Source organism: Pleuronectes platessa, chromosome 9 (genome assembly GCF_947347685.1).
Source record: "Pleuronectes platessa chromosome 9, fPlePla1.1, whole genome shotgun sequence".
Taxonomy (NCBI): domain Eukaryota; kingdom Metazoa; phylum Chordata; class Actinopteri; order Pleuronectiformes; family Pleuronectidae; genus Pleuronectes; species Pleuronectes platessa.
The window spans coordinates 23,373,159-23,392,153 of record NC_070634.1 but is presented as its reverse complement, the minus strand read 5'-3'; the positions used below and the strand labels follow the sequence as shown (position 1 = coordinate 23,392,153).

Below are 18,995 nucleotides of genomic sequence, written 5' to 3'. Positions count from 1 at the left end.
GAAAGGTAACAACACACAAACACATACACAAACACACACACACAAAGTCATAGTCATCTCTATAATTGGAAGAATTATTATTATTGTTAGAATACCACAGCTTGCTTTAATTTCCCACTGTGACACGTTCTTTAAAACTTCGCTCAACACCAAGTCCACTGTCTGAAAAGGAGCCCATCCCAAATTTATAACCCCCCCCCACAATCTGAGCAGTCTAGGTCCGGCCCTGTTGCTGACAGAGGAAAATGAAAAGGCATTACGTTTTTTGAAGGAATATATTTGCACAGAATAAGCTCAGTGTAAATTGAAGTACATATCTTTCTTTGTTATATTGTTATTGAATATTAAAATGTAGTAAAATACATTAAAGAACATCAGTATTTCAGGTCTTCCCACTTTGTATCATCAAGCTCTTTTGTACGAAAAGTGTTTCTAAGCCTGCAACTGGCCATTTCTATATTTATCCCCTCCACTTGGTCCACACATAAACAAACTGCTCGACGCCTCTTTTCCATTTGCCTGTCAGGTCCTGAGCAGCGCCTCCACAGAGAAGGGTAATGGCCTCACAGCCGGAGTCCTGCCTGAGCTGCCGTGAGGGCTCTTGACAGAGTCTTCACGAGGACCTGCCTGGGCGGCCCGAGCCGTCAGGGGCCTGGGATCATGAGTCCTGCTGCTTCCACTGACGTCCGCTCCGCCCAGGACACTCTGATCTGATCTGAGAACAGAGCGTGTGACGGACAAGCCGTTTGAGTCCATTACTTCTGGGTCTGAGGGGGATTTGACAAGTTCTAGATGCGGCAGACTTGTGTGGCCACGATTTCTGAGTCCCTGTTGTGACGGTGGACACATCAGCTCTGCTCGGTCTCTCCTCTCAGAGACTCTCCATCCGTTCTGCACCTCCTCTTCCCGCCTGGCTCCCTCTGTGCTTCGGCATAAGAAGTCATTGAAGTCACCTTCTCTGCTCCTCAGGTGGAAGAAGTGACAGAACTGGAAGTCACACTCATACAGCGGAGGCTTGTATTTGTAGACGTAGCCCGACGTCCCCGCAGCAGCCGGGTCCTTGTCCAGAGCACAGCAGTGGAGGCCGGGGGAGACGGGCAGTGGCGGCGGGTGGAGCACGGGGACGAGGACGGAGGACGAGAAGGACAGTTCACTCTGCAGCTCCCTCTGCCTCAGCTCGCGCTCCAGCATCACGTTCTCCAGCTCCTTGTCCGCGAAGGCTCGTCTCTTCCTCATCCGGGCGCTGATGGACGGGCATGTGAAGTGAGCACGATCCCGCTGCGCCTGCTTGGACCAGCAGGGGGCGTCTTCCTCCGGAGGCCCCACCGGTTTCAGACCTGAACACGGGAGCAAAGCCACATTCTGCTGTTAAACATAACATCGTTCCAAGCAGTTAATTGTTGCATTAAAATTTGAGTACTTTGTTGTTTATTGTTTTAATACTCCAGTTAGTTAGCGCCCTGGTTGGTGCTTTACTGTGAGCACAGGGAGGCTGAGAGGGCGACACAGAGGACACAGCTTCCAGCGGGACTTGACAGCAGGCCAAAAGGTATTAATACACACTATGCATTACCATAACAGCCTGTTGTTGTAAAGTGAAGAGTGATCAGGTTTGTTTAAATAAATTAAGTGTGAGTAATGACGTCCCAGAAGAGGCACAGGTGGTGTCAGCCAAAGAGACTCTGTGGAGCTCTGTACAAGAACATAGTGTATTCACACGTAGGCCAACACATAGTGTATTCACAGTACATGTACATGTGTGTAACTATCACTTACACTATTATTCTTTAACTCAGCCAGTGACATGTCCGATTTGGGGAAACAAAGCTCAACCCAACAAAGACTAAGGCTAGAAACAGGCTTAATCTAGGTTTGTATTAACGCTTGGATTAATTATGCACTGGTGTTTGTTAAAGCAACATTATGAAACTATTTGACCTTAAAAAAAACTGCTTCATTATAATGGTGAGTAGATTTTGTTGCATTGCTCCAAACTCTTCACCCTGCGCTTGCTCTTGCTCTGTGTAACTTTGGTGGGTGGGTTCGATCTCCTGTGTCACAGCTTCAACTGTCAGAATCCACTCCAGCAAACTGAGGAGTAATGATGATCTATTGATCTATTAAGTGTTTATCTCCGATATTCAGCCAAGAAACTTTTTAAAATACAAAGAATTCTAAACACAGTTTGGTGGATTTGTTACAGCAGCAGCTCTTCTGGATCAGGGAGCCGAGGATCATGGGTAATATCCAGTGGTAATATCCTGTTTCAGTTCAGTGAGTGGGACAAAGTGAACCCATTGATCAACGTAGTTTTTTCTCTACATGTAGTACCAAGTGTGGCTGCAGAGGGCGCTGTTGCTCAGTAAAAGTTACATAGTGTTGCTTTAAGGTTGAGATAAACAGGCCGGAAATTTTCAGAAATTCAACTAAACATTTTATTTGAATGGCCTTTTCGCTACAATTATCTTTTATAATAAATAAATTACCTCTGATGTGCGAGTTTTCAACCTTTTACAAACAATAAATTGTGTTTTTTTATATTTAGTTTGACTCCTTTGTGTTACGATGAATCACTCCCTCCATCAACCGATGATTAATTTGTGACCGTGCATGAATTCAAACAAATGTAACGCAATAAAAATCAATAAAGCAAATTGCAAGAGTCGACTTAAATCTTTTCATCTGGTTCTACAGGAAAAAAGGAAACTACTTCTTGTCACAGTCCAGGAGAAGAGAGTGATGTTAATGAGAAAGGAGATGTTAATTAAACTTTACCCTGCAGGATGCTCTTGGTCAGGAGGCTGGGCTCGGCTGCTCGGCTGTAACGCTGATACGCCGTCCTGCGCAGCGGAGCCGCACACCTGACCCCCCTCTTGCCCTGAGAGGAACATGGGAACAGGAGTTAAACATAATCATGCTGCAATGAAACCGTCGCCCATGTGCTATTAAAGGGATTCAATACATTATGTAAGAGGCAAGTAAAGGTCTCTGTGATTCAAAGATTTAAATTGCAGTGATCTTGGCCACTTGTCCTTGTCTCATTTGCAGAGGGCCGCAGCGACATTGCTAACTGGTACCAGGAATAAAAACAGCTTCTGTACTTGCATCCGAGTAAGAGTGGGATTGAGTTTAAGGATCTTTTATTTGTTTTTTAAAGCTTTACTGGTGCTTCAGTGCATCTCTGAGCTCTGCTTCTGTCCCCTGATCTCTGAGATCCTCCGAGCAGCTGCTCCGGGCTGCTCCCTGCTCCAAGGGAAGAGGACGAGCGTCTGCTGGAGCTGAATTAAAAACTATTTGACATTTACAGTTAAGTTTTAGTCCTGTATAAACACGTTGAAAGCTGACCTGAAGACCCACATGTTTTCAATTTCATGTTTTTTGGTGCCAGTAGGATTTTATTTTGATATTTAAAAACATTCCTTGCATTTGTGTAACTTCATGGATTTGTGTCTGTTGTTTCTTTTGTTTCAGTTTCATTTGGCTTTGACCATGTCATGCTTATTTCTCTTTCCTTATGTTATATAAAATTATTATATCTAGTTGTTTTAAATGTGCTTTATAAATAAACTTGGCTTGACTGGAACAAAAAGAGTGAGGGATATTATCCTTCTCCTGACATTACAAGAATGCAAGTAAGACATTTTGTACAGAGATCAGTATAAATACCCTGTTCTGTACTACACATATTATTGTAGTTATATTTTTAAAGAAAGTTTTATCCACAATATTTAATCATGACACAATTTATATATTGAAATTCTTTAGATTTAACACATATTTCCACATATTTCACATCAGTTGATGAACCTCAAAACAAACTGAAGTTAGAGACACTTTGAAAGGTATATAATCTACTGAGTCATATTCTTAATATTTATGATTTATTTTATATTTACTCAAGTTTAAATGTGTGTGTCTGTGACGACTACTTTGTGTTGCTGTATTTTATTGTTATTGTGTATATTCTCACTTGTAAAATGGTCCTTGATCATTATACAACTCAAATAACTATACAACTTACTCTCAAGTCTCTAGAACTATACAAGCCATACTAGAAAATGATTTTCATATATTAAAAAATTAACTTGAATAAAATGGTCAAATACATAAACAAAAATGACAACATCAAAAACCCATCTAACCTTCGAGCTGTTATTGTTAATATAACTTTTTATTTAGATTAACTGTCTCCATATGTGCAGCCATGATAAAGGCCTTTAGTCAGTTAGTCTTCTGTCACACACATTAAAGATGATAAATAACAACAGCCTCCCCCCCAGCAACATTTCTTCACACTTATGTAAAGTGGAAAATATTCATGTGTTTTTATCTTCACAGAAATTATGGACAGCGACAGAATATTATGAAGCGAAAACTTTTATTCTAGCCTTGAAGTTTAAAAATGTACTTTCCCAAACATTTTTATACATATTTCCACCCAGGACATTTTAATTGTATATTTGTCTCCTCATGTACAATCGTTCACTGACCTGGCCTTGTGCTCTCCTCACCTCCGCCGCCTGCTGCCGCCTCAGCGCGACCTGCGCCGCCATGACGCGCTGCCGCTCCACCACCAGCAGGCAGCAGGCGCAGCGACAGTCCCTCCAGCGGCAGAACCGCTTGTGACCCTTCAGACACGACACGACGCCGTGGTTCCGACAGCGCGCGCACTTAGGGCTCCGGGTCATCTTGCGCGGCTTCTGCAGCTGCTGGACCTCCGGGGACAGGGCCGCTTTATCCTGCCCTCCGTCCCCGGGGATGCAGCCGCGCTGCCCGGCGCATCCGTCAGGACTCGTCACGTCAACAGCTTGTTCGGATTTCAGCACTTCGGATGTTGCCGTGGTCTCCTGCTGCGGGCCTCCTTCCAGCTGAGAGGACATCTATGACTAACAGAAAACACAGGGATCCCACTTTTAATGCGCGTTGAGGCTGAGAGGACTTTTACGCATAACTTTGCGCAGGATTTTAACTCAAAATACAACGAATCAGAAGCGTTTATGTTGTTGATTATCACCGTAGAATTGGTGCAAAAATACACTACTTGATCCTGTATGAAATGTTCTTATTAAACAATCAGGGAAGCTGATAAATCACAGCGGTGGAGCACTTTTACGCACGCATTTTAATATTAGTAATCCAACAAACCACCTGTAACACGACAGCACACATTTTTCCCTTCTTCAAATAAACCAACTTTCACCAGAAACCAAACGGACTCAGCCATACAACGACCCCCGGAGACGCAACAACAGCTGTACAGAAAACCAATGGTCAGCACCCACCCGTGAGGTGATGTGTCCTTCTCCTCTCTGCTGCTGCTGTTGCTGCTGCTGTTGCATGTCAGTGTTTTCAGGGTGGAAACTTTGCAGCCTGCCGCCAGACGTTTGAAATGTCAAGCCCCTCTCAGCTGCTCCCTGACGCACTTTCCAAGAACGAGCGGGTGGCAGACCGGGCCACAATGCCGAGGTCCTGGCGCGGGACCCACGAGAAAAACGATTTGGGGGAAACCCACTGCAACTCCTCCTTAATCCCCCCCTCCCCTGTCTGTAAACACGTGTACCTGCCCGGTCCTGTCCTGCCCTCCATCTCTGAAGAGGTTCTCACCTTTCACCAGAGACCTGGGATCCTGCCAGACGCACGTCCAGAGTCAGTTTGTAAGCGCGAAGGTCAGAACTTAAGAAGAGATACATAGAAATCTAGGCATCAAATATCAGCATTGACACCTGGAACCATTTAATTTTAATATCATCAAACTACATCCTTAGGCCTAATTATAAATACCATAATACTAGTAATAGGCTAATCATATAATAAAGCACACCTCGATTCTGTGTCCTTGAGGTTGCACATATGTGTGTGTGAGCTGTATGTATACCAACGGCTGTAATATGGACTAATTACCCATGAGCCTCAGGGAGAGAAGGCCAGTGAGGAAACAAGAGGCGGTGGGAGAGAACAGGGGGGGGGGGGGGTCCTCTTCATGCTCATATTTATTCATAATAACCGTAAAATGATTCAATGGTTTTATTGGCTCTCTTGATGTTTCCAGTGTCACCTTTTTCTGAGCCTGTAAGTAAAAAAAAATAATCAGAAAGCCTAAATATTCCCACTTAGTGAAGGTAAGTGTTTTTAACTTTGGTTTGGATTACTTAAAATCTCAGCTTCTTAAAAGATGATTATCATTTCACGTTGATATTATGCACTGCACGATGAAGAGATGGAATGATCGTTACTTATACTGATTATTTTTAATCAACAAAACTGCTGCTGCTGTGCTCGCCCTTGGTTTGTCATGTGTGCTATAGATTATGCATACTGAGGATTTCATGGGATGTTGACGCTATGCTGCGCCCCCAATGATAATGAAGGCTATAAAAAGACCTGATGTTTCCTTGACCCCAACATCGCCATGAACAAGCTGCAGCTCCATGGACTCAACTGAGAGGGTATGAAGAGTGTGCTCCCTTCTGGATGGAGTGTGTAATTACACCTGGGGGGTAATTTGACTCCAACCCAAGCTTCAGTCAAGTCATTTGAATAATAATCACCGTCTGACTATTTGTTTGTTCCTCTGTTTCCCATGACAGTTTTCCTGCACTAGTCGAGACACGACTAACTCTGGCTTTGCTACAAGTTGAGCTCATTAAAAGCAATTACCACAGTTTGCCCTCCTCGCTTCGGGCAAAGCGGTGATTAACTCATTATCTGCACAGCGTCACTACAAACACTTCAGATTATATTTAAATTGCAGATTCCATCGTCCAATTTTCTGCTCCCGAGGGAAACTCTTTCACAAACACCGACATTTCTGCTGCAACGTATTCAAGGCCTGTATTTCCATATGCAAGTGTGCAAAGGACCTAAATATAAGTTATGTGTAATGAATAAGTCATAGAGAAAACCTGCTGTTCTCACACAGTATCTTATATTCCAGATTCCCAGGGCTCCGATAAAGACCCAGTCACCTTTGATGTTGATCTTCAGACTGAGACACGGCCAGAAGGGCTCGGCCAGGAGATCTCAGGGTTTCCTCAGATCATAAAGGGTTAAAGGATCAGATATTGAAGATAAAAAATATATAATCATCAAAGATATTCAACCGATAATGTAATCTGCAGCCGTGCCACAGTTAAACAGGCAGGAGCAAAGGGAATCAAGTGATGTAGAGCCTATTCGCCTGGTGCTTTTAAAGTAGAGTTTTAGTTTTTACATTGTCTCAAGGTGTTATATTCTGAATAATGGTACATTTGGTGCTTATGTTGGACAGTTTCCAGTTTCTTTGTGTATTCTGTTTCTTTTTTTACTTTAATACTAATGTCCTCTCAACAGAAATAAGATGATTTAGGACAGTTAACAATGGTTGAGAGTAGGAGTGTGAAGTGGGATGAAGGGGGATTCGTAAATTGGGAGGAAAGAGACAAGGAAGCAATATCTTCAAAATATTGAACATGTTTTCCCTGGCCTTGAAGGGATCCTTACAGATTTGTGGATATCAGTCCGGTAGTTTTTGCGTACTCCTGCTAAATGCAAGAAAAACAAACAAACAAACAAACAGACGAAGATGAAACACGACTTCCTTGACGAAAGCTGTGGATTTTCCTCTGTGAAGATTCAAACAAATCATAGACCGACTCTCCTATACAATACATCTTTAATTTGCACTGTTCTTTGTCAAAGTCACACATTCCTCCTTTGGGTATAACTACTTCACATTAATGCTGCAGCATCGACTCTTTTAGGTGTTTAAACACTGAATCTCATTCCTGTAGAGAAGAGTCTTCAGATATGGATAAATGCTCCTGTAGCTCGGTACGTACTGGGTGGTACATGCATGCGGTGCCGTGCAGTATATTCATGGAGAACAGGTAAGTACCCTCTTATTAATACCATCAGCTCAGCGGCTGCCGGCATCAGAGTGCACCGCTCAGAGCCCCTTGACTCTCAGAACAAATTGACTGTCATCAGCAGTGACACGGTGTTCTGGCATTCATGTCACACGTCCTCCTCCTTCCCCGCTCCTCTGCACCATGGCTTGTTCTCAGAGCCGCTGCCCATCTCTACTTCCATTTTTACTGCAAAGATGGGGTTTGACAGACTCCTCGGCTGCCACCACTCGGGCCGCCGGCGTGTCCTCCCCTGTCGGCCTCTCCCTGACTCAAAAAACAAAACAGGAAAAAAGGAGGGCAACCTGTGAGTTTACCCTCAAGGACGAGAGGCTGTGCTCCAACTTCACGGAATGTTCTGAAGTTTACAAAAAGGGAAAACAAAGGAGTTAGAGGAGTTAGAGGAGGCAGGGTGCATTTATAAACACAATCCTGAGCCGAATGTCAGCTCGCTTCAAAGAGAGATCTCAGAACGCGCCGGGCTGCGTTTCACGGTGCCTTTCACACAAAAGGCTTTAGCTGCTTTATCCAGCGACTTCCACAGAGCGGGAGACACCTTGGCAGTTATCGGCGTTCGGCAGGGGCCATTAAGTTGACAGTTTTTGCAGGGGAGGTTTAACCCCGCACCTCGGAGACTATCTGAGTTTGTCAAGCCTGTTATGAGGAAACAAACGTCTGCTCACGTGCACTTCTCACCTCATCATACGAGACACAATCAGGTCCTGTCGGGGACTTTACTTTATTTCCTGTGCACGGCCGTTTGAGGATCACGTCTGGAGTCGGCTGATAATAAAACATCTCACAGTTTACCTCGTCACAAAAGGGTTTTAATACAAATAGTAAATGTTGGCAGCGGATGAAGAGGACGTACAGTAATCCAGTCCTCGGGCTCCAGGCTCTGTGTGAGAACCGCCTGGCTCACAACACCGAGGCAGGATTTATTTTTTCCACAATTTCCTTCAAAGAGGTCAAGGTGAGGTCGAGGAGGAGCACGTCTGAAATGCTGCAGAAAGAACCATACAGTGAGGCCTGATAATCGCCACCATCACATTATAACACATTTACAAACCCTGTTGTGCACTAATGAACCTTTTCCACTGTGTTATTCCTGCTCATATTGTATATTCTTGGAGTTGTTCTTCTCCTTCATCTTGTTCTCTCTCATATTTCTTCCCTTCTATCTTCTTCCTGTTATTAAACACCTCTTTATACATCTGAAAATATATAAGCAAAGACATTTTTAAAGCCGATATGAAAAAACAATATAAGTAGTATGAAATAGTAAAAAATAACCTAAGAAATATAAATAAATAAGAAAAATAAAAAGTCTGAAATACCGACATTCATGAAATTATATATTTGTGAAGTAGTGATTCTTATAAAGTGAAGCCACAGCCATCATAACCAGTTATTGCTTAGAAACCTTGACATTTATAGTTCAATGCTAAATCCTGTACATTGCCCATAAAAAACACATATAAATATTATGTGGAGTGTATATATACTGACTCATTGGGGGTTTATTTCGACTGTAAAATATATTGATATGAATAAAACTGTGCTCGGGCTCTGGAGACCAGCAGCAGCTCTGCAGCACACTCACACTGTACCTGCCGTCATGAGCCCTGACGTGTGGGCGTCTCCAGGGTGAAAGCAGGTCCAGGGCACAGTGGAGAGATTAAACTTTATCTGAGGCACAGACTGGACTGATTTATCCATCGGGGGGGGGGGGGGGGGGGGGGGGCAGTGATACAGTCGCACAGGTGTGGGAGTGAGAGAGAGAGAGGGAAACAGCCGGCTGCAGTCAGATAGTGAAGGAGAAAAATCCATCAGGTCTCAGAGACTCAGGTTTTCTACCACACTGTGAGAAGTTCATGTTGTTTTTTTTTAATTATAAAGCAGGTGTAGGTGCAATAAGTGACAAATACTGTGACAGTATCTAAATGTGCAATCCACAGATAAATGCACAACCTGTTATTAAAAACTGTGACTTAAAATGTGAGGACCTGCAACTGTGTGAGGTCACAACAAAACAGTAATGACCCTCAACTCCCGAAGCACACATCCAACCTTGTAGGATTTTGTGTTTTCCAGATATCTGATATCAGTAATTCCCTATTTAGGACTCTTATTGATTTTGATCAGCAACTTTCAGCTTTTTAACACTATTCCTTCTCCACCTAATGGATTTCTTCCATCTCGCTCCTGTCGTGTCACTCTTGTTATTTTATGAGTTACACTGCCACTGGTAGCAGCTTTTTCTGTGGATGTGTGTTGACTGTGAACAGTTCAGGGATGAAATCCGCCGCCTGGAGCCCGAGCTCCAGACCGGATAAGCTGCTTGTCAGCTTTGTCTCTGCAGGTGCTGCCCAGGCAAAGCATATTTCTATCATAATTTCATGTACTGCCACACTGCTGCAGGTTTCTTATTTAAAATCCCAATCAATCCCATTGGAAACTCCACAAGGCCACAGAATCCCAGACTGCTTCCTGGTCTGTCTGCTGGTAATCCGCTCCTCATGTTCCCCTGAGCTGCTCCATCATGCTCCTCCCTGATGTCCCTGGTGGTCTTGGATTCTGCAGCCACAGACGCTCCCCTGGCTGATTACAACCCACTGGTACTTTACCAGTCTGCTGGACGCCCAGGAGAGTGAGTTGAAGACTTGGCAGCAGGGACTCATTCCCCAACACTCCCAGAGTATCCAGGAGTTTGCACCAAAGGCTCCAGTGTTTAGTTCTGCACCAAATCCAACCAGATTTGTTTGAATTTGACCATCGTCTCAGCTTATTTCAACACTGACAATCTGTCGTAATTTACATTTAACGGTGGCTACCAAGCTCCAGTCAGGCTGCAATCCATTTCATGTTTCACTTCCTGAAGCCCCAAAGCTTAGAGGGATGGTAATTGTCGGATTTTGTGAGAACGGGTTTGTTGGGAAACCTCCTCACAAGGTCCGGTGCCGAGAGCGTTCTGCCAAAACCTGATAATTTCATGGGTTTGTTTGAACATCTGTGTGTGATGTGTGTGTTTCTGAAGCTAGTGACAGAGAGAAAGAGGGAGACGAGGGAGACGAGGGTAGAGAACCAGAGGAAGATGAGACCCCGGGTTCAGAATGAGTCATGTGTGTAGGAAGAGGAGCCGTGGCCATAGTAACATTTGCATCTCCATGATGTGATGCTTGATGACCTGAAGAGAATCCTCCAGGAGCCAGAAGTTGCTTCCTCACGCTCCATTTGAGCCGACACTTTGTGCTGTTGGCGTCTCCTTCTGCCCTTCAGTCCGCCGTGTCCTTTACTCTGCCATTGTTCCCTTCTTTCTTTCTTTCTCTCTTTCTTTAAGCATCGAGGGAGTCATTGTGTTTCATCGGGTTTTCTCCTTCTTCTACATGAGTTATCCAGGTTTTTTCTTTGTGTATTTTAAAAGTTCTGCAAAGTAAAAAAAAAATCCGAGACTCTACCTGACTGAAACACTTTGTACTGAACAGACTGGCCTTCATCAGGATTAAAGAGACAGGAGCTCAAACCAAGGGTTTTCAGACAGAGGCTGAAAAGAGGAGCTGCAGCAACGGACAGTTTGAGGGACGTGATGTTTTCTGATCAGTGGAGCGTGTAAACGTTTTCTAGTAATGACCCAAATTAAAATCAAGACCCTGATTACGAGCACAATATGTGCAAATTACATAAGTTTTATGGCCAAACTGTGGTCAAGTAAAATAATTGTATGATGATAAATAATGAAGACTTTATACTTAACCTTGAAATTCAAAAATTCCCCAACTCAGGACCACCTGTTCTTTTCGGTTCAATTATTTTTCACAGGTCTAAAATCACCCTGTTCATTTAAAACAACTTGAATTAGTATTTTAAGGTTGAAAGAAACCATTGGAAATAACTCCAACATAAATCTTTTTAATTTGGGCTGTAAAAATCTAACTTACCTCGACATGAACATAAACAAACAATAAGTTAATGCTCAAGTCAGATTCCTTCTGGTTGTTTGGCAGAGAGCATGACTCAATCCCAGTGAGTCACTGTGTACCGCTGCTGTCAAGCCTTTTATTTAGTATTTTAGGAGCGAGACTCAGGGGGGATGTCATGAGGCAAATGGTAGTAATCAAACCGGGGACATTTACGCCCGTGTGATATCACCACAGCTCTCAGGTCAGCCAGCTGTCACACTTGATGTCCTCACTCCGTAACTCCGCAGCAGGTGTCTGGTCCTGTGCTAAAAGTGAAGAGGAAACTGAAGTTAATGAAATGTGACGAGTTTGTCCTGATCTCATAAACATAAATGACATTCTGTTGCCGGGGGGAATTATTAATTCACCTGCAGGAAAATATTGGTTTTAACCAGAGACTGTACATAAAGATGGACGACGTGAAAGTGAAGCCAAAGCGTGTGCATCGCCACCTGGTGGTTGGCTGCAGTATTTGGATGACTCCCCTAAGTTAGCAGATGGGAGATGGACCCAACTAAAAAGTACACGTTACATAAATTTGTTCCCAAAGACGGCCTCTGTCAAATTAGGCTGTTCTTATCCACGAGTCCAACAATCAAAGTTTCTGTTAAGTTTGGTTTTAAGTAGTCACTTGTCATGATTGACAGCTGAGACTGACAGCAGTGCATGTATCAACCAGACCTCACTACCGCGGCTCCATCCTCGATCGCTTCTGCGTTGACCCTGGATCAAAATCACGTCCATCTTTATAAACAGTGTATTGTTCAATCCTCCTAGCATTTCATTTCGTCTTTCAGGTGACTTTCCCAACACAAACACAACAGCACCCAGTGGGACTTCAGTGATCAGGGGACGAGACATATCAAACACACACACACTCACAACCCATGATCAATGTTGTATTTAACACGTCTGGCTTCAGGCTGGATCAATGCACGGCAGCTGATTCCCCCCCCCCCCCCGTCCAAGACACTGCACTCTGTTATCTCTTTTCTGAGTGAATTTACCCCCCCCCACCCCTTTGCAACTATATCTCCCTATGATCCTGCAGTCTGCGCACCCTGAAACGCTTTGTGTCTGCGTCTATTGATTCCGTCTCTTTCAGGCTCAGGTTAATGAGAGCTCTTAAATAATGCAGACAGAGCATCTCCTGTCTGCCCCCCCCCCCCGTCACTGGACGCCCCTCGTCTCATTATCTCTCCCTCCTCTCCCCCTTCAGCTTTTTCTCCCTGTGGTCAACATCTGAGGATTGGGTTAAGGAGAGGTACCCTTGCCATAGCCCCCCCCCCCCCCCCACCTCCCATTTCATCCCAATCTCCCCATCACCTCTGATGCATTGTCTTCCAGAGGTTCAAAGGCTCCACAGAAGAGATACCCTGCGCTTCAATAACAGCTGAACAAGAGTTTCCCAATTCAGACGCCCGCTCTCGCTCCCTGTATCAGATCGGATCACTTCTCTCAGGTTGATGGGCTCTTTTGTCTTTGGGCTCGTCTCCCGCCATCACACTGAAGGTGTGACTTTATGAATGGTAAGCAATATCCCCTCAGACACAAAGCCGAGCGCTCTGTGTTGTGTAATTACCGTAGCGCAATGAGCCTCCAGATGAACAAGCTTTCAGTGAAACAACATTTTCACAAGCCGCGGTTCTGTGAGGCGTAAGCAGAAATGCAGTTGAATAAGTTACAACTAATTAAAAAAAAAACATTCCTGTTGCTTACCCTGCATTTTCCCTCCAAGAGACGCGACCGCTTCCAAGCCGATGCGATAAATGTTCAAATGACTCAACAATGAAATATTCTCTATTTTTGCTTAAAATAGCGAAAAGGCCGACCTGAATTCCTCGGTAGTTCTTATAAGTTATTCGCCCGTCAGGAGCTCAGAATATTCAGCTCACAGTGGAGGTGATGAGGTCCCCGGCAGATTCAGCAGAGGCCTCTGACAGATGCTTTGCAATGCAAATCACATCATTACGACAAAAATGTGAGATTATTCTTGGATGTTTGTCGGCACCGGGAGCTGTGTTAAATGGCTCCTAATGTCATTCTACTGGGGCGGCATGCACACGCTGCACAAACACACACAATCTAATAGAGACGCACACCACTCGGAGCCGCAAACACGGTCCAGAACATCAACGGGATCCAGGAAAACAGATGGCCGTTGAAACATCTCCGTTCAGAACGCGTCTTCAGACACTAATTAAAGAACATTAATTGACATTTGTCTTTAAATTGCTTGTGACGGGCAGCAGAGAGACAGCAGGTAGTGGGAGTGAGATGATTGGATGTTAATTGTGAGCGTGTGTTTTTTTACCTTCATGTGTTTGATCATGATTCAGGCGCTGGCGGGGGGGCAGAGGTCGGGTCTCACCGAGCGAGCGGCACCACCGCAGCATCTGCCTCTTCCCTCTTTGCATCCACTGGAGAAGTGTGGAGTCTTCTCCGCTCTCTGCTGACTGGCTGCGACAGCTGGGGAGGATGTATGGAGAGCCGTGGCTGTGGGTACATTATAGATGCTCTCACGCTTCACTGTGTCTTCCATTAAATCTACTCATGAATCAAATTAGCTTTCTTTCCTCGGCTGTCACCTTTTTTTTTTCTTTTCTCAAAACCCACCAAAGGCGCTGCAGCCCCACACTGAGGCGCTGATGAACGCCATGACGGAATGAATAAATTCAGATTTACATAAATGGAATAAATAATAATAATAACAGTTATATTTGGGGACGGCGGGGGGGCGACGCAGCCTAATTAGCATCTTCTGTGGGCTGCTGGGAAACTCATTAGCATACAGAAATATGCTTTTCCACTTTGTTGCGTCCTAATTGTCCATTTCTCTGAGTGGACGGCTGCCTCCCTCTAAATAATGATGCCACACAAATCTCTCCATGAGGGAAGAGACAGACAGATACTGTCGACTGGATGGATGGATAGACTCGTTCACTATTGTAGTTTAGCATGTTAGCAGATTCACATTTATTGTTTATAGGAATTTTTATAGCAAACTGGTAGAATAGCAGACTATGGGTCTTGTAGAGCAACAGGAGTGACCAGTGAATGGTCGAGCTCCTGTTGTTCATTTGAAGTGTATTTCGTCATTTAAGTTTGGTCCTTGTGCCATATCTGTTAACATGGAGGAGGTGGGATTAATGACCTATGCTGCAGCCAGCCACTAGGGGGCTAACAAGATGCTTATGGTTGCATTTTGTCCATTTTTATATAAAGTCTGTGGTTTGCCTTGTTCACCATTTTTGTTTTGCATGTTAGCATTGTTTACATTCGATGAACAGAGACTAGAAGCATCATAAACCAAAGTATTGGAAGAACTAAAACTTAGCCCTGGTCATTTCTTTAGATGAAAAGTCAGAGACAGTTATTGGGCCTCATCCAATGTGCAGCACGATATCTTTTTTTATTGTGATGGCAATTCATCCATTATCGTGACTTTTTCAAGTAGCAACACAGGCAGATAAATACACACTATATACATTTAATATTTAATCCCAAATTTCTTCTTCTCTGTCGGGGCGGTTGATAAATTGGTAATAAAATAACAGTGTGGCAGAAAAAGCGGATGAGAGGATGGTGCCGTTTTTTTAATCTTGCTATGACGGACTTGGTGTTGTCCCGCGCCCAAGATTGCATCAGCTGATAGATGTAAACAACAACAACAATGGCACATGTGGTCGATCTCCTGCAGAGAACACGGAGGCAGAGTCATGGCTCACGGCTAAACGTCCGAGCGACAGAGCTGCTCTATCGCAGGAACACTTTCAGGATTGTACCCTCTGTTGTTCAAGAGCAATGAGAAGGACATGGAAACTGTTCCTTTACACACACACACACACACACACAGACACACACACCAAACCCCCCCCACCCCCCATCTTTCATTTGACGGTTGAAAAACAAAGCGTATTCCGGCTCCAAGTGTGTGGAGAGACGAAATGTGATAAATGTGGTGTAACACCGAGCGGGTCGTACGTCACAGGTCTGTACTTTGAAGAAAAACTACAGAGGAGACTCACTGAGCATTCTCCCAACTTCAAAAGAGACGGAGAAATAAATAAATTACAGGTGTCAGCGGAACCTCGACAACACCAGAGAGAGAGAGAGAAGCTTTCATGTATTTTTCATACGTTTCAGTCTGAAGAACAGAGTCAAGACATGTTAAATAATCCCTATTTGTCTGGTTAAAATTATAGTTATCTGGCATTTTATTTCAATATGTAATTGTTCTATTGATGGTTGTTCCAATACAATTTGTGTTAACTCTACAGTGAAAACAAAGGATGAAGAGGTTTGGGAGGAAAGTGGGTTTATGCAGTTCTTGCTTTTAATGGCATCATATTTTTCCGTCCTCTCTCATCCAGTATTAATAATCGGTCCTGACTATTAATACTGCATGAGACAGTATTATTTAGATTCAGTACTTATTTAGAGGAAAAAAACAAAGTTTTTCAGAGGGATTCTTTCTTCTGTGTTGTCTCTCATCTTTATGGCTGCACAAAGAAAACACACAACTGATTCAGGTGAGGACATGAAGAGCTTGACTTGGAGGGTGTGATGTCGGCAGAGATTCACAATGCACGCACAAGAAGATATAAGAAGACAATTTAAATGTCTTGGGTTCAAATGAACTTATTGTCAGTGGGAACAATTTGCGGAGTTGTCCACGCAATCCAAAAAGTTTCTTAAAAAAAGATCCTGCTTGAACTGATCAATAATTGAATAACAGCCTTCAACCAATGGCTTCAATGATGGGATTCACCACGCAGATACAACTCTGACTGAAGCAGTGAACAGGAGCAAATGAACCAAATCAAATGAAGACACTAATGAAAGGAAATGAAAGCAGCAGCTAAACTCCCTCTCACATCTGCCCCGCTCGTCCCGCGTCTTCCCGCCTGGCGGTTAAATCCTTACCTGGGGTCTTTGGCTGGGATACACAGGCGGCCGGGGCCCTCTGATAGATCCTGGGTTAAAGACGTCGAGATATCTTCGCTAAGTGTGGGATGATGCGGGGGGGGGGGGGGGGAATGAAGAGAAAACAATCATTTCATCATGATTTCACAGGGTTTGAAGAAGGTGAGGTGAGCTGTATCAATCTTTCAGGACTGTGAAGCCGCCTCATGAGTGTGTACTTCAATCAGAAGTTCAGATCAAACAGATCTCACTGTTTTTTTGATGCTAGATTTATATTCCAAACAGATAACTCGGCCACATCTGCTGAGATCATTAAGGAGCATGAAGGTGTTTTACCATCAGTCTTTTAAAACCTGGACTTTTTATTCTCTTTAATACTATCTCTAAAGAAACTATTACCTCACATTTTCAGTTCTTTTGGTGCATTAATGTATATGAATACAGGCTGTGAACAGGTCGGGACTCTGAATTCAGAAGAGGATAAATAAAAAAGTTCCCAGAAGCAGCGAATGATCATGAAACAACAAATTCAAACATAATCAAATACAGAGAAACAAAAAGCTGCAGCTCTTCCTGCCGGGAGCCGAGTCAAACAGCAGAGCGTGTGTTCGTCTCCTGAGCCGTCAAACAGGTATTAGCATTTAAATAAAGTTTTACAGCCGTGTTGAGGGAGATGTTCAAGTTGATAGATGTGCTGTGTTTTATCAGGCGCGCAGCAGGAAGGGGGGGACACTCCTCACCAGGAGATGCATGACTTCCTGTTTGAGTGAAAGGTTGTGTGAATATGTTGAGTGTTTACCACCAAGATTTTAAAACAAAACAATGACCAAAGGGACCAGGGATGAGTTTCATAATCTTTTGTAGTTTACTTATATCATATGGTGATATAGAAGATGAGTATGTGAACAGTGGACTTATATACACACTTAACAAAGGGGTTTACAATAAAGAAAAAACAGAAATTTACGAAATGTGTAAATAAATAGACGAGAGAATAGCGTTTACTTTTCTTTCAAAATATTTACAGCTGTCTTATTGTTTATATATATCATATATATTGACTATATACAGTAATTAATCTGATTATGTCTGTATAGCAGATACAGAAACTTTCCTGGATTTCTCACATATATATTCCTCTAAATATTTTATAGTTTTATTCCTTTATTAATTGTTAAGCTATTGTTAATAGCTTAACATTTCGACTTTATTGGGGCTGTGTGTGTGTCTGTGTGTACAGTCTATGATGTGTACTTTTACATATTGTTTTGTATATTGTGTTAGTTTTTGTGAAACTGCATCCATTCACAAGCTAACAGTGTGTCAATGTTACATGTGTATGTCACAAGACAAAAACTCAAGTGCCCGAGCAACGAGCCCGGATCAACTCATATTTGACTCTTTATTCCACCTCAGGCTTTCGATTTAATGTTCTTTCTATATAAATATATATATTTATAAAAAGACAACAAAAGCAATGTAAATGAGGCCGGAGCTTAAATATTGAGAGAGTAATAAAGCAGGTTAAATCCACAGGGGCCGAAAATGCTAAGACTGGAGAGATGAAGCGGTTCTGGAGCTCCGGCTGCTGGCTGCTCTGCTCGAGGAGGAGGAGGCTGTAATGGCCTCCTAATAACTTGGACAAGTTGGAGCTGCTGAATTATGGATAAGACAAGAACACCCCACTCTAAATCCCATTAGAGAGAAACTCTGGAAGGGAAGGAACAACAGGATAGGGAGGACATGAGGAATGGCGGAGGATGGAGGGGAGTGTAATTAGAGTGAACTGATGGGGCGCAGAAGGAAAGAGGAGAGTAAAACAGATGCATGGAATATAAATATTAGACTGGAGCCGGTGAGGAAGAGAAGCAAAATGGGCTCAAGGGGGAGAGAAGAGGATGAGACTATGGGAACTGAGCAGCTGCTGGTCTGAATAATGTAACAAGTAGTAAGAAATAAGAAGTTTATACAAATATCGCTCTAAATTGACTGAGAAATATTAATTATTGCTAATTTCATTAACGTAGAAAATCCAATTTATAGAGAATTTAACTCATAAAGAGCGGTTTCCTAATCATGAAGACGAATGTTCCCAAAAATAATTTAAACAAAAGTATTACAACTTGTAATTTAAATCTTATAACTTTCTCAGGTTATCTTTACCACTCAGAGACAGAGGTGCATTATGGGAAGTGCAGAATCCATATATGCAGTTTGAGGAACAGTT

At 43.3% G+C, this 18,995-nt stretch overlaps 1 protein-coding gene across 1 annotated transcript; it reads right to left on the bottom strand.

Annotated features, from left to right (window-relative positions):
* Positions 1–213: 213 nt before the first annotated feature.
* On the bottom strand, positions 214–5,477 carry dmrt2b (doublesex and mab-3 related transcription factor 2b). The gene is made up of 4 exons (XM_053430823.1): positions 5,283–5,477; positions 4,491–4,886; positions 2,776–2,878; positions 214–1,337 (listed from the first exon to the last, which is right to left on the bottom strand). Exons 2-4 carry the CDS (start codon positions 4,878–4,880, stop codon positions 523–525), a joined length of 1,308 nt encoding a protein of 435 aa, XP_053286798.1. The 5' UTR covers positions 4,881–4,886; positions 5,283–5,477; the 3' UTR covers positions 214–522.
* Between the last annotated feature and the right edge of the window lie 13,518 nt (positions 5,478–18,995).

Excerpts from the sequence above, each read along its gene's own strand:
- dmrt2b (XM_053430823.1), bottom strand. The coding sequence starts at position 4,880 with ATGTCCTCTCAGCTGGAAGGAGGCCCGCAGCAGGAGACCACGGCAACA. Across the intron at positions 2,879-4,490 it reads TGAGGAGAGCACAAGGCCAG|GGCAAGAGGGGGGTCAGGTG; the intron begins GTCAGTGAACGA and ends TGTTCCTCTCAG. Across the intron at positions 1,338-2,775 it reads GACCAAGAGCATCCTGCAGG|GTCTGAAACCGGTGGGGCCT; the intron begins GTAAAGTTTAAT and ends TCCCGTGTTCAG.